Here is a 23,577-nt window from a genome sequence, read left to right on the forward strand (position 1 = left end):
TTCTCTGCTGTTGGCTAGAGTTCTGTTTATGTCTGTTAGAACTAGTTGGTTTATTGTGCAGTTCAGGCTATTTCCTTACTTATTTTCAGTCTGGGTCTTCTATCCCTTATTGAGAGTGTCTTGCTATTATTGTAAAACTTTCTCCCTTCAGCTGTCAGCTTCGCCTCATGTGTTCTTGGAGTCTGTTATTAGGTGTGTAAATGTTTATAACTGTTGTATCTTCTTGCTGTATTTATGTTCCTTTTATAAGTCTCCTGCTTTTATTTCATGGATGTGGTATTTTCTCATCTCTCTTTGATAGTGGTTCTCAAATTTGTCTGCATATTGAAATAATCTGAGGAGCTTAAAAAATATATTCTTATATCCTACCTCCAGAGGTTGTGATTTTTATCAGTCTGGTGTATTGTCTGGGAGAGGAAACTTATCTCTAGAAGATCTCCAGTTGATTCTAACATGCAACCAAATTTGAGAACTACTTCTCTATGAATATAATAGTTTAAAAAAAAAGTTTAGTTTCTCTGACTTTCTTTGCTGTATTTTAGTCTCTCTTTTTCTGGCTTTCTTCAAATGCTTAGTGACTGTACATTCATATTTAAGAATGAGAGCTGCAAGTATGCCTATGTGTATACACACAGACACATACATACACACAAGGAGGAGGTACCCAAAGCTGAATACAAGTTGATGGGTAGGTAGAGGGACCGAGACGTTTGCTTAGATTACCCCATCAATATCTTTTCTCTTAGGCTGCTTGGGACTCTTCCAATATTCTGCTTTGGAGGGATAAGCCTGGAAGAGGGCTGAGAGCCTCACCACTCATTCCTCTATTTTATCCTCTTATTTTAAATGTGGCCCCTTATTCCTATCCTCATGTCCATTATCCACCCAGCTGCTCAAGCCCAAAAACTTGCAAGTCGTCCTTGATTTCTTCTCTTCCATCCCCCACATCTACTCTATCACCAAGTTCTATTGGTTCCACCTCTGCTGGTTATCTCTCTGTTTTCTTACCCCACACCCTCCCTTCTGTACTCCATGCTGCCCAGTTTTCCAGATTCCCTTGCCAGCTGTTAATTTCTGCCAGTGGGAGGCACTTGGCAAAGCAGGAGAGGGTGGGAGAGAGGAGGGTGGCTGTCTCCTGCTAAGAGGGGCTGTGGGCCTGCTTGGCAGTCCTGACCCCACCACTGGCAACTCTTCTGTTTCCAGTCCCCGCAGTGCATGCTAAACCCTTGTTCCTTCAGCACCCTCCATTCTCCCTTTTGTTTCTTCAGACACTTTTGTAACCAGCTGCCCATAGTTAACATCCTTTGTTAGAATTTGTCTTCCTGAGTAGAATTTAGCTGATAAAACCTTCAGAAAATTTCCCCAATCTGTCCACCTCTACCACTGCCACCCTAATCCAAGACCCCATCCTCTTTCCCCTGGGCGGCTGCAGTAGCTAGGCTCCCTGAGACCACAGCTGGACAGTCTGGGGCCAGACAGGCAAGCAGCACTACCTGGTGGTAGACTCCCAGGAAAAATAGGTTCTGGGAGAAAAATGTTTCCCCTCTATTGCCAACCTTGAAGGACTGGGGTTTGATTTTATTTCTGAAGGTTGATTTGCTTAACTGCAAGTCACTGAATGCCTCTAGGCCGAGTTTCTCATCTCTGCCTACGATCAGTCTGCCTTCTCTCTTCTGTATTAAAGGACAGCAGGATAACCTGAAAGATAAGAGCATTTTATTTGTAAAACCTTTGCCAATTGACTTTATGCATGAAAGAAAATAATCCTATTGCTATCTCAAAAAGAACATCTTTTCAACCCTCCTCCCATCCTGAGCATCCTGGGATCCCAGGAATTCCAGTGCTTCTAGCTCAAATCCCCACAATGGTGTCAATGCATACTTCCTGTGTGAAGGAGCTCTGAAACAGTCATTAGCCATTTAATGACCACGAGCAGTGCTCTCTGGCAGAAATGGTCGTAGGATGAGCGCCGTGCCCAAGTCAAGGTGTGAGGCAGGCAAGGCTGCCAGGAGGCTGACGGTGACCCCTCCTCAGCTGGGGCAGAGGAGCTGGCGGAGCCGTGAGACAGCCACATGGGAGGTGTCTCAGCTGAAGGTTAACGTCTCGGCATCTCCAGCCTGGGAGTTGGAGTTGGATGGAGGGGTGAATGCTGTCTTGCCTTCAGCTAGAGCTTTAAAATGCTGTGAGGAGAGAGGAGAGGGAAAATGGAGGATTTGGGGATATGCTAGTTATGACACTTTATCAAGAACTAACCTCTTCATAGGGCTTCCCAGGGGACTCTAGTGGTAAAGAACCTGCTTGCCAATGCAGGAGATGTAAAAGACACGGGTTTGATCCCTGGGTTGGGAAGATCCCTTGGAAGAGGGCATAGCAACTCATCTAGTATTCTTGCCTGGAGAACCCCATGGACAAAGGAGCCTGGTGGGCTACAGTCCATGGGGTCGCAAAGAGCTAGACACAACTAAAGCAACTTAGCACACATACAACCTCTTTACAACTCTTTAAGCTCCATTTTTCCTCCCAATTCTACTTCTAAAACAATTCCTTGGTGTTGTCTTTGAAAAATAGCTAGAAATGTGCCCTACCTCCTTCAAACATGAACCCCCTTTTTTCCATGCTTCCTGCTTCCATTCATTAGGCCACTTGGTTCTGTAAGACTGAGTGTCCACTGTAGATCCTCACCTACCCTAAGGCCCACATGGGTTCTATTTCCTCTTCCTTTACCAGCCCCACCCCTGCCTGCTTCACAGTTCCCTCCATTATGGACAGGATAATGATAACTCCAGGCAGACACATCCTCCAGTGTCACAGGCAGAGTCACAGCAGATTGAGGACAGTGGCGGCAGCAGGCACTACAGCTGAAGTCAATCTCTAGTGCTGGTCTTACCTGCGAGTTCTTGAATTCCGAGTAGAGGGAAAAGAGCAGATGGAGGGACTGAATTCGACTCTTGTAGACAGGGATGTCTAGGATGGCTGAAATCGAGAACTCCCATGAGCAGAAACAAACAAAAATCTGGGAATATGGGGCATTTCTGTTTATGTGGCCAGTCCCTTCCCAGATGGAATGTGTTACTGTAACTCTAGGGGTTAAATACCCAGCAGGTAGTCACAAAAACCCAAACACCACCCTCAAGTGCTGCCAAACAGCATAACTGGCTTAAAGAAAAGGCTGTAATTCAGAGTAAAAAAGCCTTTTCAACAGCCCACAGTGAATTTATCCAAAGACAGGGCCAAGAAAGGGACAGGAGGGCTTACCACAGATCATATCAATGTACTCTGCCAGGCTGCAATCAATCTCTGCTGTGGGCAGGCTCACCTAGGAGAGGCACGGGACAGACCCAAATCAAAAGGCTGAAATTTCAGTGGTCCTAGCATCATTCTCTTTCTCTGAAGGAAAAGAGCTCCGAGCATAAGGAGTGTGATGGGCTGAATTGTGTCCTCCTCAAATTTATATGCTAAAGTCTTGACCCCAAGTGTGTCAGGTGGTGTATTTGGAGATATTGTCATAAAAGAGATAAGTTAACATGAGGTCATTAGGATGAACCCTACTCCAGAGTGACTGGAACCCTTATAGGAGGAAATTAGGACACAGACACACAGAGAGGAAAGACCACATGAAGACACAGGGAAGAGACAGTCAAGGAGAAAGGCTCTGCAAGAAATCAGCTCTGTGGACAGTTTGATGTCCAACTTCCAGTAGTGTGAAAAAATAACTTTCTTTTGCTTAAGCCATCCAGTCTGGTACTGTGTTACGGCAGCCTGAGCAATACAATTTTTTTTTTTCCTGATCAGTAAAATGGAATTGGTCATACTCATTAACCACTGAAATAGCAGAAGATATAATAGGGCTAAAATATTTTATAAGTAAAATACACTGCCATGCAGTCTTCCTGTATTTGTGAAGAAGAAACTAGACCCAGGTTATGGCCAAGTATTTACAGAGACTTGGAGTTATAAGGCCTAATGTTCCTTAGACACCACAGGAACAGAAAAAGTGACATGATATCTCAGATGACAGGCTCCAGATCAAAACCAGTTCATACTGTAAGTTTAAAAACCATTAGCATCTTAAAAAACTTTTTTGTTCTCTTTTTATAAAAATCAGGGTGTAATTTTATAAAAATCAGCTTTTGCAATTTCTTTTTTCCAGCATATAATTGATACTTCTCTGTATCAGAGCAAAATAAGGCCAAATAATTCATCAAGTGAGTATTTCACTGACTGGCTGTACCACAATCTGTCTATTCAGTTCCCTGGTCAGACATTTTTTCCTCAGCTACCGCTTTAAAATACTGTGATAAAAGAGACTGTTTTCAAATTCTTTGCTTTTTTACAGTAATTTCTCAATAAACATATACCCTCAAAAAACTGTCTTCATTAGCTTACATTTTAGTAGGGAGAAACAAAAGACAAAATAAGGTATATAATATGTCAGAAGGTAAGTATTATGGAGAAAAAGCAGGTAAGGAGCTTGGGGAACATGGGTAGCAGTTTTAAATACCATGACCAGGAAGGAACTGTTATCATCTTTGCTCAATTTTCTTGATATGTAAGAGCTCTTTGGGCTTCCCTGGTGGCTCAGTGATAAAGAATCTGCCTGCAATGCAGAAGCCTCAGGAGATGCAGGTTTGATCTCTTAGCACACATGCAAAAGCTCTTTGCTTGGATAGTAATGTTGTCACATACATATGTAAGTAACTTCTTGGTCCATCACTTACTTGTTTTTTCAGCCATGCCACTCAGGAGCTTAGTTCCTGGAACAGGGATTGAACCTGGCCTTTGGCAGTGAAAGTGCGAAGCCCGAACCACTGGACCACCAGGGAATTCCCAGTCCATCATATTTTAAACTTTGTTTATGGTAACTGTTAGAATTTTTTATTTGTGTGAGTCTAAACTGTCACATTTTCCACAGGACTTTTAAGATTCTTATTATGCAAAGAAATACCTCACCATCCCAACAGTAGTAAGTATTGGGTTAGCCAAAAGATTTGTTTGGGTTTTCCCATAACATCAGACAGGAAAACCAGAACGACCCTTTTGGACAACTGAATATTTCTCCTATATAAAAAAAATGGTATTTGTAATAGCTTTATTTTTACCTTATATGTTTAACTCATTTGGAATTCATGTATGCATATGGTTGGGGCTTTCCTGGTGGCTCAATGGTAAAGAATCTGCCTGCAATGCAGGAGACTCAGGTTCAATCCTTGGGTTGGGAAGATCCCCTGGAGGAGAGCATGGCAAGCCACTCTAGTACTCTTGCCTGGAGAATCCCCACGGACAGAGGAGCCTGGTGGGCTATAGTCCATGAGGTCTCACAGAGTCCGACACGACTAAAGCAACTAAGCAGCGGCAGCAGCATGCATATGGTTGAGGCATAGATCTATTGTTCTCAAGTGACTGGTCAGTAATCTCATCACAACCCATTCTACCTGTAATCATTTAACCATCTTTCTTGGGCATCCTTGATGGTCCAGTGCTTAAAATTCTGTTTCCACTGCAGGGGGCGTGGGTTTGATCCCTGGTGGGGGAACTAAGATCTTGCATGCTGTGAGGCATGGCCAAAAAACAAAGTAAAATGACCATCTTTCTTATACAGCAAATTTCCACATTTATGTGGTTTTTTCCTGGGTTGTCTATGTGCTGCTGATCTAGCTCTGTTCCTAACCAGAACACTATTATTTACTATAGCTCTATAATTTTCTAATGTCTGACAGGGCAAATCCTCCACCATTTTTTCCCTGAAATTTTAATTAGACTTGAAAGTTGACTCTCTCAGATAACCTTTGTTACAAAAATTTCAATTTCTAAAAAATAATGCAGTTAAAATCCGAACTGCAACGGCATTCCACTGCCATGGTGCACCGGGGAGGAGTGACGGTGCCTTCCAGGAACGTGGCTTGACTCCTCATTCACTGCGAGCTTATGCCTGCCCTCCACTCAAGTTGTATAATTTGCTTTCAAAAAGGTCTTGACAATTTCTTATGAAATATATTCCTGGGCACTTTTTAAAAATTTAGGATCATTAGGAATGGGACATCAGCTACTCAAAACAGGACATATACCTCTGTGGAAAGGGTAAGCCTGCAGTGGTAATACTTTAGGTACATACATTCACCAAAAGTTATGTGTTCAAAGCAATAGTATAATAATATTACAGAGTAATTTATAACAACTCAAATCTGGAAGCTACTCAAATGGCTATTATAGAATGGATAAATAAACTGTCCTATATTCAAACAATGGAATACCATAATTAGAACAAATGTATAACCACAATCTAGGAAACAATATGGATAAATCTCTACATGGATGAACAATACAAATGAGCAAATAAACAAGACACAAAGGAACATGATTAGATTTAGATAAAATACAAAACAGGCAAACCTAATCTGTGCTGTTAGAAGTCAGGATGGTAGTTAAGTCGGGAGATAGAAGCCTGAGGGGGCTTCCAGGGTGCCAGCAATGTTCTGTTTTTTTTTTATCTGATATGTTGGCTACACAAAGGTATTTGGTTGGTGAAAATTAATCAACACTTAATGTGTTTGTTTCTGATTTTACATTATACATAAATTTAAAAGTTAATGATAATAGTAATACAAGAAGAGAGAAACTGTGGTTCCTAGAATGAATGCCACACTCTCTAAGTTCCTGCTATACCTTCCACTCACCTTTCCCAAAAGTTCTTCAAACTCTGGAGACCACTCCTGCATCAGTGTGTCAATATCGGGCATAGGCCTAGAATTAGAGCAGCAAATGTGAACAGAAAACATGGGCTGGTATCAGCAATCTTTGCATCATGATATTCTAGGCTGAAGGGAGGTTCTCAACCTGGGCACATTAGGATTTCAAGAGAACACAGACTGGGTGGGCCAAACTTACCCAAGACCTAGGGTTTGGAGAAGCTGGCTAAGTAAAAATACCAGGTAAACCATAATCTTTACGTCTGCAATCTTAGCCAGTAGCGGCCAGGATCCGTAGGTCCTAAGGTTGATATATTTCAAATATGTCCCAATCTTGTCATCTCCTCCTCAGAAGCAATGACTTCCTAGGTGGTGAAGATTACCATGGGTTACTATGGTGAAGAATGTGCTATTTCTTACCTGGTATAGTGCACAGTTGCAGGGGGCTTGGAACGGTGTAACTCAGAGATGCTCTCAATCCATGTGTCAATGGCTTTGGGATTCTTTTCTGCATCTTCCAGGCTCTTTACTTTCATATGTTGCTAGAAAAACAACAGGAAAGCCAGGCTGATGACAATAAGTAGCTCCCTTGTCTTCACAGAGAAGTTCATCATATGCAGCTATTTCATATTCGAGGTAACTGATGAAAAGGGAAGCTTGCCAGCAGCCAAATGAAGATTATAGAAAACCCTGTTAAAGTCTTCTGGAGCCAGGGGAAAGGGGCAAGTCAACAGGACAGGAATGATCACAATGAGAGACCATTTCAACCTAGTAGGATGGCTAGAATAAAAAAGATAATACCAAGTGTTGGTGAGGATGTGGAGAAATTGGAACTCTCATTCATTGCTGATGGGACTATAAATTGATTCAACCACTTTGGAAAAGAGTTTGGCAGTTCTTCAAAATATTAAATAGTTTCCATATGGCCCAGTAACCCTACTTCTACCTATACCCAAGACAAATAACAATATATGTCCATGCAAAAACATGTACATGTTCATAGAAGCATAATAGAAGTGGGATTAACAGGTAAATGCATAGACAAATTGTGATATATCCATACAATGGAACATTATTCAGCCATATAAAAGGGAATGAAGTAGTGACCAGGGTTTAGGAGTGGGGGTAATGAAGAGGAGTGACCACTAACGGGTATAGGGTTTCTTTTTGTTTGTTTCTGTGTTTTGGCTGCACTGAGTAGCTTATAGTATCTTAGTTCTCTGATCAGGGATTGAACCGGGCCCACAGCACTGCTGAGCCCTAACCACCTAGTGGGGTAATTCCCCACTAGGGAATTACCAAGGGGTTTCTTTTTGGAATATGAAAATGTTCTTAAATAATGGTGATGGTTGTATTAGCTCCGTGAATATACTAAAAATCACTGAACTGTACAATTTTAAAAGGTGAATTTCACAGTAATTACATTATATTTTAATACAACTGTTATCTAAAAAATAGGGCTGGCTGAAATCATAGCCATCCCTTTTAACAGGGAGTAAGTTGAAATATTCAAATATTCAAATGTTCAAATATTAGCAAGGCTTCTACTCTCAGCCCCCTTGAGCTGGGGCCTGTGCTAGGCCAATAGCTTACTGTGATGTTGTGCTGTTTGGAATTCTCTGTTAACCACAGTGAGAGCACTGTAGGGTCTGACTGCTTTGTTGAAGGCTCATCCAATACCAATAGGCCAAGGTTGTCAGGCTTTCCATCAGGACGTGGAACCTGGTAAGGAGAAAGGTAAGAACATGAAAAGGCACACTTTTCAATAAGCTAAGGAAGAACTTTTCTGGTTCATTACTATTACTAGTATTAAAAAGTATGCCTATATATCATCCTGTACTAAAATACTATCTAGAAAAAAATACATGACCTTAAATATAAAGCTGAAGTTATGGATAATTAGGATACAAATATATGACAAATTTTTAACACATAATGAGATAATCAATTATTTACCTATTAGCAATGAATATAATTTCAAGTTGAAAGCAAGTTAAGAATTCCAGTGAAATGAAGAATATATACTAAGGTAGTTATTGCTAGTCAAGGAAATTAGTTTAACTGTTTGTTAGAGTAATAGAGGATTAGAAGAAACACCTAAGGAGTCATTTTTAGGACGTTCTGACCTTTAAGAATGCATCAATATCCCCAACAGCTGGGATGAAATCAGGAATGAAAGGCTTCAGTTTGTGGTCCAGGTCAATCAACTGTGGTGTATACCTAGGAGATATTGCCATGAGAAGGTGGAGACTGTCAGTGAAACTTACTTATTTTTCAGAATGAAAAAAGCCTAAGGGGAATGGTCATGTTTCAGATAAGAGGAAGGCAAGGGCAAGGCAGGGCTAGGGGTTATGGTGGGAGGTCCTGGTACTCACCTGCTGATGTACTGGAAGAGCTCCTTAACCTCAGCAGAAACTGGCAAATGCTCATAGTCTGCAGGATCATATGCCCTGGGGGAAGGAAACCACGGCTCAAGGTGGCCAGAGAAGGGTGGGGGTTGCTGAGTCTTGGTTCAGCCACAGAACATGTGACTCTAAACCTAGTTTCTGCTCCACCCACATGTGCCTTTTCTGAGCAGCTTGCAAGGCAACCTTAAAACTGATTATAATTAGCTCTCAGTTATCTCTGACAATGAAGAAAAAGTTACAAGAAATCCAAAACATAATTTTGAAAAATTTTAGAGTGTAGCAGAAATTGTTTTCCTTTTTTCTTTTTAAATGAAGGGGATAAAGAGAAAAGATAGAATGAGATCTTAATTTCTGACATGAAAATGGTTTGTCCCAAGAAAAAAGGGAGTTTTTACAAAGATGTTTTTCAGTGTTATTTACAAAAGTAAAAAATTGGAAACAAAATGTCTAACACTTGAGAGATAGGTCAAGCTGAACACTGCAGTTATTGAAAGGTATTTGCATTAATACATGAAATGTATACAGTTAAAAAAATAGTAGAGTGCATATTAATGACTATAATTAAGTAAAATGTAATGAATTGATCGGGCTTCCCAGATGGCTCAATGGGAAAGAATCCACCTGCCAATGCAGGAGATGCAGGTGTGATCCCTGGGTCGAGAAGATCCCCTGGGGAAGGAAACGGCAACCCACCCCAGTGTTCTTTCCTGGAAAATCCTATGGACAGAGGAGCCTGGAGTCCGTGGGGTCACAAAACAGTTGGACATGAATGAGTGACTAAACAACAATGAGTTGACAAAGTATTTAAGTGACTTGGAAAGTGATTTAAGGTTCTTCTGGGGAGAGTTGCTTAAGAAAAAAAACTAAATAGATTACTTAAAGAAGGCAATGGCACCCCACTCCAGTGCTCTTGCCTGGAAAATCCCATGGACGGAGGAGCCTGGTAGGCTGCAGTCCATGGGGTTGTGAAGAGTCAGACACAACTAAGTGACTTCACTTTGCCTTTTCACTTTCATGCATTGGAGAAGGAAATGGCAACCCACTCCAGTGTTCTTGCCTGGAGAATCCCAGGGACGGAGGAGCCTGATGGGCTGCCATCTATGGGGTCGCACAGAGTCGGACACGACTGATGCGACTTAGCAGCAGCAGCAGCAGCAGCAGCAGATTACTTAAAATTTACCTTTCCTCAGATTATAATTTATGGAAGCAGGATCATAAGGTCAACTGTGAAGCATGAAAAGTCAGGCTGCTATTAAACACTTGCCTAATTTACTTAGTGTCTACCTACATGTGGATAATTAAAATGTAACTATTTTTATTTTTATTAAACTACTTCATTGAATAAGTGATGCATGCACATGATAGGAAATAAAAGGTACAAAATGTATACAGTGGAAAGTTATGCTCCCCTCCCAAGAGTAATCAGTATTATGAGTTCCTAGTGTAGCCTAGAGATAGCTTATGTAGTATCTGTTTGATACACATGCCAACACAACACAAAGACTTCTATACCTTTTTAAAATGTAACAATGCCCCTTGAAGATTGTTCTTTACCACCACATAAGAGTGTTGGCTCATACTTCTTAATGGCTAGGAAGAATTCTACTGATTTGGCTACACCATCATTTATTTAGCTAGTAATTGTATTTTAAATGAACGGGCCTTAGAACTTACTTTGATTAAAACCTACCAGGGTGGGTCATGATTAATCTAGCACCAGGGCTGGAACAGGGTGAGAAGAATTTTTACTGAAGCATCATCCAGGAACATTTTGCTTCAACATGGGAGAATAGTGCCCCTATTCTCTACCTGTCCTTTTAAAAGGATCTGAGCCTAAAACAGAAATGCTCCTGAACGTGGATGTTTTCCTCACTAAATAAAACTGCTTTGATGTATGATTTTATCTTCTCGTATATATTTAATATGCTATTTATAATATAAATTTGTATTTATAAATGTATCTTCTCTTCCCTAAAATGTAAACTCCCTGGAGTCAGAAACCATCAGATAAATTGACTCAGCAAATCCTCATGAAATGCCTGAGCCCACAGATGTTTCAAACAGTGCAAGTGACATCATAGTGATATCACAGGACTCAGGCAGTGGAGCCAGAAAAGAAGGAAAACGCATTATGTTGGGTTTCTGAGCATCTGATAACCCTAAATAGAGAAGACCAAAAGAGCTGCTAGAAGTTCACTTCTCACTGACATCCTCCTGTCCAGCGTTTTGAAGGAAGAGTTTCCTCCTTGGCGAGGGTGCTCTCCTTACCCTTCCAAAGGGGCCCCATGCTCATCATCATCATCATCAGAATCAGTTTCAGATGAGTCGTCATCGTCATCATCATCATCGTTCTCACTAAAGCCCCGCTGAGGCGTCAGCTGTGAGGTCTTCTTCTTCTCCTGAGACAAAGCAGGGTAGGCTTAGAAAGCTCCCGGTTAGGAGAAACTGGGGAGAAGGAAATTGCAACCCGCTCCAGTATTCTTGCCTGGAAAATCCCATTGACAGAGGAGCCTGGTGGGCTACAGTCCATGGGGTCACAAGAGTCAGACACGACTGAGCGACTAAACCACCACCACCAGTGTACTTTTGCCCAGTTCTCGCTTAGTGCTCTAATGAGAACCCTCCCACTTGGCACCAATTCACTGGAAAGAAAAGGAAGCCCTCCCCAGAAGGGCCCCGAGAACCTTCTTCACTCCTTCTTAGCTACTGAGTTCCCACTTTCTATAACCATAGTCTAATCATCTGTGTGTGGCTTGGGTATACTTTATTCAGTACATATCTCTTTTACCTCTCACTTAGGAGATCCTGAGAACTCTGCATAAACTTTATCCAATCAGCTTCAACTCTAAAACTGAGGGACTTCTGAAGAAGAAAGCACTTCTAAATAGTTATTTTGGGAGGAAATAGGGGGAAGATGAAGTGGGGAAGACACATTTTAGGGGATCTTAATACTCACAAAGATCACAGGGAGGAAATCTAGTATTTAATTTGCAAGACTGCCCAGGGGAAGCTGCTTATAACTAATGAAGAAAAATAGTACTCAACCCTGTGCCTGGATTCTGACCAGCAGTTCCAGAGACTGTGGGTTTTCCTTTGCATTCAATGGGTATCTGACCTACTCATGGTCTCCCTTCCTTCCCCCACAAGTTACATAAAATAACTGTACCTTATATCTCAAGATAGTCATGTATGGATGTGACAGTTGGACTATAAAGAAAGCCAAGCGCCGAAGAATAGATGCTTTTGAACTGTGGTGTTGGAAAAGACTCTTGAGAGTCCCTTGGACTGCAAGATCAAACCATTCAGTCCTAAAGGAAATCATCCTGAATATTCATTGGAAGGACTGATGCTGAAGCTGAAACTCAAATACGCTGGCCACCTGATGTGAAGATCTGACTCACTGGAAAAGACCCTGATGCTGAGAAAGACTGAAGGGGACAACAGAGGATGAGATGGTTGTATGGCATCACTGACTTGATGGACATGAGTTTGAGCAAGCTTTGGGAGTTGGTTATGGACAGGGAAGCCTGGTGTGCTGCAGTCCATGGGGTCACAAAGAGTCAGACACCACTGAGCGACTGAACTGAACTATCTCAAGATAAGAGACTCTTCTGTTCTTGGCATTTTGACCTACCTTTCTGAGCTTCTGGTTCTCAATGTACCATCCCACCCCCTCAAGCCCATGAGAAGGGGTCTGGTGGTGCTTGGGCTTGCCAGGGCAGTTGGGATGGGGGGTCCCTGTCTTTGCCTCTAGGGCATGGAGCCTGTGGTATGCCTTCACTTAGGATCTGAAAGGTGGCCAACTGGCCCCCTTTAAAAATGGGTTTTCAAGCTCAGTTTCCATATGGCTTATACTGAGGTTAAGAGATATTTGGTTCTAGTTTTAAAAATTATTTAATGATTCTTTTAAAGTGGCTTCTGACACATAAAACTGTGATATATTATAGGACATCTTAAAAAAAAAACTTTTGGTTACATTTTCCTCTAAGCATAACACAGATTTATTATACATCAACAAAAATGTATTTCAACTAATATGTAACATATGGTATAGATGACAGTTGCAGAAATTGTCTTACTGGTATACAGTTGGTAAGGATATCTCACAGTGTTCTTTACTAATTCAAAATCTGCCCAAATTATTCTTGAGTCACATGGGAAGCAGTCTAGCAAAGGAAGCTTTTTAAGAATATTATCAGCTTAAAGATTATTCAAAAGTGGATCCTTTTTGCTGATTCTGGGTGCATATTAAATTGGAAAGATAAATGAGCCTTTAATATTGACTATATCATGTGAAGATGAAAAACTCAGGATGAATACACAAAATTAGGAGGTCAATTTAGGAAAATTGTTCACCTTTGTCTGCTTCTTCAAATTAGTGCTTTGCAAAATCTCTGACCTAAGGCAGAAGACTTTATATACCAGACAAAAGGCCAAAAAATTACTTTGTAGGTGAGATGTCAAACAGCACATAGTCACAAAGCAGAGCTATCTCAAAACATTACATTTAGACTTCCTATGAAATCCATCTCTCTCACTGAAGCTTTCTACATTACTTCGAATATTCTCCTTCATTTGAGTCCTCAAAACTTCTATTCTTGGAGGATAATTAAAGCATAGGCATTGGACAATGTGCTAAGGCTAACCACAAGAGCTATTAGGCAGTGCACCTGTGCAAATTTAAGGCCCTGTCCATCTAGAGCTGTAGGCATTTTCTCATCTTTCAGAAATGGTGATTCTCTTGGTTCATAAAATAACAATAAGTGACATCTGGGCCTTAAGACTTCAAAATTATAATCTCTTTCACAAAATACTGGCAGTATCACAAGTACTGACAATGAACAAAGGCCAGGACCAGTCATTTCAAACTTGCTTTATCGTAAGAATTATTTGCAGTGCTTGCTCAAATATATTTACATTTTCAGGTTTTTATCTTCAAGAATCCAAAGTGCTGGGTGGGGACTCGTAATTTTTTTTTTTTTAGTAAGTACCCCAGTTGATTAATGTGACCAGAAAAGTTTCAGAAACCCTGGACTGTGTTATATGAAATTTCTTGCCAAAAAGTCAGCTATAACAATAACCTCTATTCCTGAAGGAGAATCACAGACTTAAAGCTCTTGGCTGTTTACTGTTCTCCATGAGCTTAAAGACACCTAACCAGTAGTGGTGAGTGTTCAAGAAATGTTTGCTACTGAACTGGTGTCACTTTAAATCAGCTACAAATAACACAAAGCAGCAATTTCACAAGAAGTTGTGGATTATACTGCACCTTGTTATTTTCATCTTCATACTCATCACTGCTGTTATCAGCCATAGTCTTGTTAGAAAGATTCGAGGAACAAGGAACTCCTTAGAAGAAAAGTTTTCCCATTAGGTTATTGTTAAAATGATTTTTAAAGACAGATATTTTCATTTATAATATTTTATGCTAACCATTTTATGGAACAGGACTGATAAGAATAGCTAACTGAAAGATAGGAAACTGAATTCTAGCATGGCTCTGTCAATTCAAGATACACTTACTAAGTAGTATTATGCTTAAGGCACTAGGTTAGACATTATATTAATACTGATTATCTGCCACTACACAAATAGCATAAAATCTACCCTTAGTTTACGGTTGAAATAAAGTCAGTAACTAGTGAAGCAAAAGGAGTGCTGGATTTATAGTCAGAAGTCTCGGTTTAAAGGACAACTCTTATCACGTAGACAAAACGATTCAACCTCTCTGGGTGTCAGTAGTCCCACCTCTCAATGGGGTCAGTAATATTTGTCACTCAGGACTGTTGCAAGGATCACTCGAAAAAAGTTTATGTGGAAGGATGGGACCTAGTTCCTGGTAAATAATAGTCACCAATATGAATCTGAATCAGTTTTTTACTTTACAAGTTTTGGGTTATTTTTAATAACCAGTGATTTACAATTACAAAAAAAAAAATTCTCTTCTTTCCTCTTTATGCCTCTCTTACCTTTGTGCTTCGTGGTTGGAGTATAAATACTTGCAACCTCTTCAGAGTCGTTAATCTCTAGACGCTCATCATACGTCTGGTTTTCAACAATCTTGGTCTAAGCAAAAGGAAGTATGACTACATAGTTTCTATCACAGGACATTCATTAAGCATTCTCTGGAGAGGTGGATTCCAAACCAGCAATGGGTCCTCTTCCTTACCCAAGACATCAGTTTTACCTGAAACCTTTACTCCCCAGGTGGCTTAGACGATAAAGAATCTGCCTGCCAATGCAGGAGACACAGGTTCGATGCCTGGGTCAGGAAGCTCCCCTGGAGGAAGGCATGGCAACCCACTCCAGTATTCTTGCCTGGAGAATCCCATGGACAGAGAAGTCAGGCGGGCTACAGTCCATGGGGTCGCAAAGAGTCGGAGACGACTGAGCGACTAACACTTCCACTTCCACTTTACGCCCCATTCAAACTTTCCTTGACGCTTCTTGGCCCCAGGTCACACAGTTAAGTCACTTAGCTGCACCTCTTATTTAGGGACTGCTGGCAGGCTGCCTGGGGAACCAGGGAAACGAGGAGAGAAACGACAGCCAGTGTCTGCAGCAGGTACCCAAAACTGCTAAGATAGGCGCTCGAGGGCAATACAGAATCCCTCTGTAGATAATGGCTCTCTCCTCGGGTTCGGTCAGTGTCCCAATGCTGCCGGCGTTTCTCAGGGGAGGCTGTGGAGGTTCTAGAAAAAGTTCTGTCTCTCGGGTTACCTGGGGCGGGGGGCGGTGGGTGGGAAGAGGCGTTCCGCAAAGCGGGGGTAATCTCGGCTCTTGTCTTGGTCCCATCCAATAATCCTGAAAGCCATCACCCTTAACCCCACCCTCGTCTTGTAGGTCGGATCCCACTTAAGTTTGTCGGGGAGTAAAGGAAACAAAGATTGGCGAGGGCGTGAAGGAAGAGGAGAGAGAATATTTGTCAAGAAGACGGGAAAAGGTGCAGGAGGTTGGGAAGAGGGAACGGGAGTCCTTCGTATTCCTCTTGGGAAGGAGAAAGAGCACGAATTACCTGTAGCCCCTCTGAATCCGTCTCGTCTATATGGAAAGAACCCCAGCCGAGGACTGGGGTTTCACTCCAACCTGAGGCCTGGCCACTTCTTCTTGGAAGAGAGCCACGGCTTCTACTCGGAGCAACTGGCCTGTTATCAGTTGCTAAGAAAAAAAAAAAAAGGAAAAAATCGCGAGACTTCCCACCACTCTCGTGAGATCCTCTCCACCGCAGCGCGTTCTGTCTCTTCCAGCGAAGGCTCAAAGATCCAGAGGGGCTCAGATCTTGGCTAGTTTCAAAAAATACGTCTGTGGCGGCATCTAGCGTCGGGGAGCGGCAAAGCTGACGGATGAATTTCGGTTCGTCTAGAGTTAGCCTTCCCATCCGGAAATAAGGTGTGTATTTTCCTCCCAGATCAAGGATCACTGGGCTGCAATTCCTACTAAATCAGTCCAGACAGACTTTAGGCTAACTCGGAAGTTTGCTTAAATTCCCACGACACTTTGTACGACCTTTTATAGCCTTTATATTACATTATAGTCCTTTCTTTCGCTCCATTGTTTCCCATTGCATTGGACTACTTTCAGTACTAACAAATTATTACTTATCTGAGATTCAACTAATTTATCTGAGATTTAACTAATTCTCTTGCATTTTTATCTCAAGAAGACTGGACTTCATTAGGGCAGGGTCTGTGTCCAATTACTTTTTAAGCTTTTCATAGCATCAGTGCATTGCCTGGATTCAGTTTAGTCAGTTCAGTCGCTCAGCCGTGTCCGACTCTTTGCCACCCCATGAACCGCAGCACACCAGGCCTCCCTGTCCATCACCACCTCCTGGAGTTTACCCAAACTCATGTCCATTGAGTCGGTAATGCCATCCAACCATCTCATCCTCTGTCGTCCCCTTTCCTTCCTGGCTTCAATCTTTCCCAGCATCAGGGTCTTTTTCAATGAGTCAGCTCTTCGCATCAGGTGGCCAAAGTATTGGAGTTTCAGCTTCAACATCAGTCCTGCCAATGAACACCCAGGACTGATCTCCTTCAGGATGGACTGGTTGGATCTCCTTGCAGTCCAAGGGACTCTCAAGAGTCTTCTCCAACACCACAGTTCAAAAGCATCAATTCTTCGGAACTCAGCTTTCTTTATAGTCCAACTCTCACATCCATATGTGCTGCTGCTGCTGCTGCTAAGTCGCTTCAGTCATGTCCGACGCCGTGCGACCCCATAGGCGGCAGCCCACCAGGCTCCACCGTCCCTGGGATTCTCCAGGTAAGAACACTGGGATGGGTTGCCATTTCCTTCTCCAATGCATGAAAGTGAAAAGTGAAAGTGAAGTTGCTCAGTTGTGTCCGACTCTTCACAACCCCGTGGACTGCAGCCTACCAGGCTCATCCATCCATGAGATTTCCAGGCAAGAATACTGGAGTGAGTTGCCATTGCCTTCTCCCATCCATACATGACTACTGGAAAAACCATAGCCTTGACTAGACAGACCTTTGTTGACAAAGTAATGTCTCAGCTATTTAATATGCTCCCTAGCTTGGTCATAACTTTTCTTCCAAGGAGTCAGTTCAGTCAGTTCAGTCGCTCAGTAGTGTCCAACTCTTTGCGACCCCATGAATTGCAGCATGCCAAGCCTCTCTGTCCATCACCAACTCCCGGAGTTCACCCAAACCCATGTTCATCGAGTAGGTGATGCCATCCAGCCATCTCATCCTCTGTCGTCCCCTTCTCCTCCTGCCCTCAATCCTTCCCAGCATCAGAGTCTTTTCCAATGAGTCAACTTTTCTCATCAGGTGGCCAGAGTATTGGAGTTTCAGCTTCAGCATCAGTCCTTCCAATGAACACCCAGGACTGATCTCCTTTAGAATGGACTGGTTGGATCTCCTTGCAGTCCAAGGGACTCTCAAGAGTCTTCTCCAACACCACAGTTCAAAAGCATCAATTCTTTGGCGCTCAGATTTCTTCACAGTCCAACTCTCACATCCATACATGACCACTGGAAAAACCATAGCCTTGACTAGACGGACCTTTGTTGGCAAAGAAATGTCTCTGATTTTGAATATGCTTTCTAGGTTGGTCATAACTTTCCTTCCAAGGAGTAAGTGTCTTTTAATTTCATGGCTGCAGTCACCATCTGCAGTGATTTGGGGGCCTCCCAAAATAAAGACAGCCACTGTTTCCATTGTTTCCCCATCTATTTCCCATGAAGTGATAGGACCAGATGCCATGATCTTAGTTTTCTGAATGTTGAGCTTTAAACCAACCTTTTCACTGTCTTCTTTCACTTTCATCAAGAGGCTTTTTAGGTCCTCTTCACTTTCTGCCATAAGCGTGGTGTCATCTGCATATCTGAGGTTATTGATATTTCTCCAGGCAATCTTGATTCCAGCTTGTGCTTCATCCAGCCCAGCATTTCTCATGATGTGCTCTGCATATAAGTTAAATAAGCAGGGTGACAATATACAGCCTTGACGTACTCCTTTTCCTATTTGGAACCAGTCTGTTGTTCCATGTCCAGTTCTAACTGTTGCTTCCTAACCTGCGTATAGGTTTCTCAAGAGGCAGGTCAGGTGGTCTGGTATTCCCATCTCTTTCAGAATTTTCCACAGTTTATTGTGATCCACACAGTCAAAGGCTTTGGCATAGTCAATAAAGCAGAAATAGATGTTTTTCTGGAACTCTCTTGCTTTTTTGATTAGGTTCTTTCAAAATGCTGATTGAGTGGATGAATGAAGGAATGAGTGAATGAAAATATAAGGAACAAGTATTTTAAAATTACAGACATAGTTAATTTGGGGAGTCAGAGGGAGAGAAACAAAGTAAAAGAATTTTGGAAACTTGTTCATGAAAACCTGCCAGAGGAAAGCAAAAAGTGATTTTCCTTTGAAAAGGAAAACCAGAGACACCTCTTCTGAGACACTTCTGGTTAAGAAGGGAACTGCAAAACAAAAAAATATTTTGTCATGTTATGGCTAACAATAATGGGTATGTCTTGTTGAGCACTTAATACATAGGAACACTTAATACATAGGAACACTTAGAGTAGATAATCTTATTTATTAAGAAGTTCTCTAACTTCATAACTTTATGAGGTAAGTGTTACTGCCAAAATATAAATTAGTAATTGAAGTTTAGGAGAAGTAAAAAAACTTGCCTGAAGTCACCCAAGCAGTAAGGGTGAAAATGGGTCAGTCTAATTCCCAAGTCTCTGCTTTTAATCATTGTGATATACTGCCTCTGAGGTGCTCTTCAGGAAGCATGCTTACACAGGTGCTTCTATTCTGCAGTTTCAGCTAATTTCATATTTTCAAAGAACCAGCATCTATTGATTTTTGTGAACATCAGTGGTCTATATTAAAGGCCCCTGAAAGTTCCCATTTAAAGCAATAATTCTAGGAAGAATTTTTACTTTTTTAAATTAAGAATTTGTTCACCTTTTTAGACTCACAGACATAGAGAAAAGACTTGTGGTTGCCAAGGGGAAGGAGGGTGGAGAAGGGGTGAATTGGGAGTCTGGGATTAGCAGATGCAAACTATTTTATATAGAATGGAGAAACAGCAAAGTATACTCTGTAACACAGGGACCTATATTCAATGTCCTGTAATAAACCATAATGGAAAAGAATATGAAAAAGAGTATATATGCATATCTGTGTCATTTTGTTGTATACCAGAAATTAAAACAACATCGTCTGTCAACTATATTTCAATAAAATAAATTTTTTTAAAGAATGTGCTCATCTTTAAAAAAAAATTTTGTGCTTTTAACTAAAGATTACTGTTTGATATAATTTTCATTCCAATCCCCGAGAAAGGCAATGCCAAAGAATGCTCAAACTACCGCACAATTGCACTCATCTCACACACTGGTAAAGAAATGCTCAGAATTCTCCAAGCCAGGCTTCAGCAATACATGAACCGTGAACTTCCAGATGTTCAAGTTGGTTTTAGAAAAGGCAGAAGAACCAGAGATCAAATTGCCAACATCTGCTGGATCATTGAAGAAGCAAGAGAGTTCCAGAAAAAAAATCTATTTCTGCTTTATTGACTATGCCAAAGCCTTTGGCTGTGTGGATCACAATAAACTGTGGAAAATTCTGAAAGAGATGGGAATACCAGACCACCTGACCTGCCTCTTGAGAAACCTATATGCAGGTCAGGAAGCAAGAGTTAGAACTGAACATGGAACAACAGACTGGTTCCAAATAGGAAAAGGAGTACGTCAAGGCTGTATATTATCACCCTGCTTATTTAACGTATATGCACAGTACATCATGCAAAATGCCCAGTTAGATGAAGCACAAGCTGGAATCAGGATTGCCTGGAGAAATATCAATAACCTCAGATATGCAGATGACACCACCCTTATGGCAGAAATTGAAGAAGAACTAAAGAGCCTCTTGATGAACGTGAAAGAGCAGAGTGAAAAAGTTGGCTTAAAGCTCCATATCCAGAAAACTAAGATCATGGCATCAGGTCCCATCGCTTCATGGCAAATAGATGGGGAAACAGTGGCTGACTTTATTTTTAGGGGCTCCAAAATCACTGCAGATGGTGACTGCAGCCATGAAATTAAAAGACGCTTACTCCGTGGAAGGGAAGTTATGACCAACCTAGAAAGCATATTAAAAAGCAGAGACATTACTTTGTCAACAAAGGTCTGTCTAGTCAAAGCTATATTTTTTCCAGTGGTCATGTATGGATGTGAGAGTTGGACTGTGAAGAAATCTGAGCGCCAAAGAATTGATGATTTTGAACTGTGGTGTTGGAGAAGACTCTTGAGAGTCCCTTGGACTGCAAGGAGATCCAACCAGTCATTCCTAAAGGAGATCAGTTCTGGGTGTTCATTGGAAGGACTGATGTTGAAGCTGAAGCTCCAATACTTTGGCCACCTGATGCGAAGAGCTGACTCATTTGAAAAGACCTTGATGCTGGGAAGGATTGAGGGCAGGAAGAGAAGGGGACGACAGAGGATGAGATAGTTGGATGGCATTACCAACTCAATGGACATGGGTTTGGGTAATCTCCAGGAGCTGGTTATGGACAGGGTAGCCTGGCGTACTGCGGTTCATGGGGTCTCAAAGAGTTGGCCACGACTGAGTGACTGAACTGAACTGAACTGATATACCCTTCCAGACATTTAAAGTTGAAAAGTGTTTGTTTTGTGAAGATTCTACTAGAAAGCCATTGGAAATGGAATTGAAATGAGTAAGAGTGAGAATTCTAAGATGCAGTATTCAAGGGTGCAGGCTGTGCAGATGAGCACCCTTTGTTGGAATCCTGGCTTGGCTACTTTCTAGTCCTGAGATCTGTGGTAAAACATCCTTTTCGGTACCTTGGTTTCCCCACTTGCCAAAGGGAGGTATTAAATGGTACATATCTCAGAGAATTCTTGTGAGGATTAAGTGAGATAATCTGTGTGAAGATTTTGAAGTAAGCCTGGTACATTTTAAGTGTTCAGTAAACATTAAGAAATACACAGGAGATATAGAGAGGCAGGGTGACATAATGAGAAAAACTGAGTTTGAATCCTGGCTCTACCACTTGCTTGCTGTATGAATTGGGACAGATGCTTAACTTCTTTGATCCTTAGCGTCCTTATCGGGATTGTTGTTTACAAGGCTTAGAGATAATGTGTGTAAAGTATCTGATAACAAAATAAACACCCAATAAAATTATTGTAGCAATAATGAATAAAGAGTTAAGCTACTAACATGGGGTAAAATAATATAGGGAAGTACCCCTGAATCACCTATATTCTGTAAAGTGTGACATTTGTCAGGGAAGAACACCAGTACAATCAGAAAGCCAGATTTGAACCTTGTTTCTTTTATAGAACTGGAACTTTAGGTAGTTTCTTAAACTTGTCATTTTCTTCACTTACAAAATAGACATAAACACAGTAACTGCCCTGCTTTCTACACATTTTTTTTAAAGATATAATTTACCATAACAATCACCTTTGAAGGTGTACAATTCAGTGGTGTTTAGTGTATTCACAAAATTGTGTCCACTTCTATCTAATTGTAGAAAATTATCATCACTCTAAAAAGCAAACCTTGGGACTTCTCTGGCAGTCCAGTGGTTAAGACTCCATGCTTCCAAAGCAGGGGACACAGGTTCTATCCCTGGTGTGGGAGCTAAGATCCCCCATGCCTCTGCTGCTGCTGCTGCTAAGTCGCTTCAGTCATGTCCGACTCTGTGCGACCCCATGGATGGCAGCCTACCAGGCTCCCCCGTCCCTGGGATTCTCCAGGCAAGAACACTGGAGTGGGTTGCCAATGCCTCTAGGCGCAGCCAAAAAAAAGAACAAAAACCAAATCTCATTCTCTGTTTCCCTCCTCCTCCAGTCCCTTGCAGCCCTACTTTCTGTCTGTATGTATTTGTATGTTCTGAACAATTTATATAAACTGGGTCATGTAAGATGTGGTTTTTTATAACTGGCATTTTTCACTTAACATAATATTTTCTAGGTTCATCCATGTTGTGCCATATGTCATTACTTTATTCCTTTTTGTTCCATTGAGTAGATATACTACATTTTGTTATTCACTCATCAATTGATGGGACAGTTGGACTGTCTCCATTCTTTACTATTATGAATAATGCTTGTATGAACATTAGAATACAAATTTGTGTGTGGAATATACCTTTTTTTGGTTGTGCTGGGTGTTCATTGCTGCTGTGAGTGGGCTTTCTCTAGTTTTGGAAAGGAGGGGCTACTCTTTGTTGAGGTGCCCAGGCTTCTCATTGCAGTGTTTCTCTTATTCCGGAGCACAGGGTGTAGTTGCCCTATGGGATCAAACCCATGTCCCCTGCATTGACAGGTGAATTCTTTGGATATGTGCTTTTAATTCTCTTGGATATATACCTAGGAGTGGTATTGCTGGATCCCACAGTAACACTATGTTTAATTTTTTGAGGAACTGCCAAACTGTTTCCCAAAGCAGCAGCACTAGTTCATGCCTCCACCAGCAGTGTATAAGGGTTTAATTTTCCCATATTCTCATCAACACTTATTATTACAACCATCCTAACGGATGTGAAGTGGGGTTCTCTAAAGATTAAAGATGTTGAGCATCTTTTTACATGCCTACCGGTCATTTATATACCTTTTTTAGAGAAATGGCTATTTTAGCCATTTAAAAATCGGATTAGTTGTCTTTCCATTGTTGAATTTTAAAAGTTCTTTGTATATTCTGGCTACTAGTCCCTTATGAACACCAGTTATCGTGTATATCAAATGATACGGTCTCTTTGAGAGCTTTATGAACTGCAAGAGATGTCGCAAGTTAACCAAAAGCGCTGACGAACATGGAAGGGAAGAGAAGCCTACGGTTCCACGTTGGAGGTCGAGCCCCCAGGCATCCCTAGCACAATCTGCGTTGCAAGCCGTCGCCCACAGTCTCTCCTCCTCACGGCGCCCCGCCCCCCGCCCTTTGACCCGCGCCGTTTCCGGTTGGAGACGTGGCTCGAGGACGCCA

General features: G+C 41.6%; 1 protein-coding gene across 1 annotated transcript; it reads right to left on the bottom strand.

Moving 5' to 3' along the window:
* Nucleotides 1-1,818: 1,818 nt before the first annotated feature.
* IFT46 (intraflagellar transport 46) lies at nucleotides 1,819-16,235 on the bottom strand. The gene is made up of 12 exons (XM_068988894.1): nucleotides 16,110-16,235; nucleotides 15,064-15,160; nucleotides 14,364-14,443; nucleotides 11,363-11,493; nucleotides 9,062-9,136; nucleotides 8,813-8,906; nucleotides 8,280-8,408; nucleotides 7,107-7,228; nucleotides 6,675-6,741; nucleotides 3,256-3,316; nucleotides 2,888-2,973; nucleotides 1,819-2,180 (listed from the first exon to the last, which is right to left on the bottom strand). The coding sequence occupies exons 3-12, from the start codon at nucleotides 14,406-14,408 to the stop codon at nucleotides 2,085-2,087; spliced, it is 906 nt and encodes a 301-aa protein (XP_068844995.1). The 5' UTR covers nucleotides 14,409-14,443; nucleotides 15,064-15,160; nucleotides 16,110-16,235; the 3' UTR covers nucleotides 1,819-2,084.
* Between the last annotated feature and the right edge of the window lie 7,342 nt (nucleotides 16,236-23,577).

Source organism: Capricornis sumatraensis, chromosome 16 (genome assembly GCF_032405125.1).
Source record: "Capricornis sumatraensis isolate serow.1 chromosome 16, serow.2, whole genome shotgun sequence".
Taxonomy (NCBI): Eukaryota; Metazoa; Chordata; class Mammalia; order Artiodactyla; family Bovidae; genus Capricornis; species Capricornis sumatraensis.

Bases quoted from the DNA above. Each gene is read 5' to 3' on its own strand.
- IFT46 (XM_068988894.1), bottom strand. From the start codon at position 14,408: ATGGCTGATAACAGCAGTGATGAGTATGAAGATGAAAATAACAAG. The intron at 11,494-14,363 runs GTGCAGTATAAT...GCTTTGTCTCAG, and splicing joins ATGAAGATGAAAATAACAAG to GAGAAGAAGAAGACCTCACA. The intron at 2,974-3,255 runs GTAAGCCCTCCT...TCTCGATTTCAG, and splicing joins GTACATTGATATGATCTGTG to CCATCCTAGACATCCCTGTC.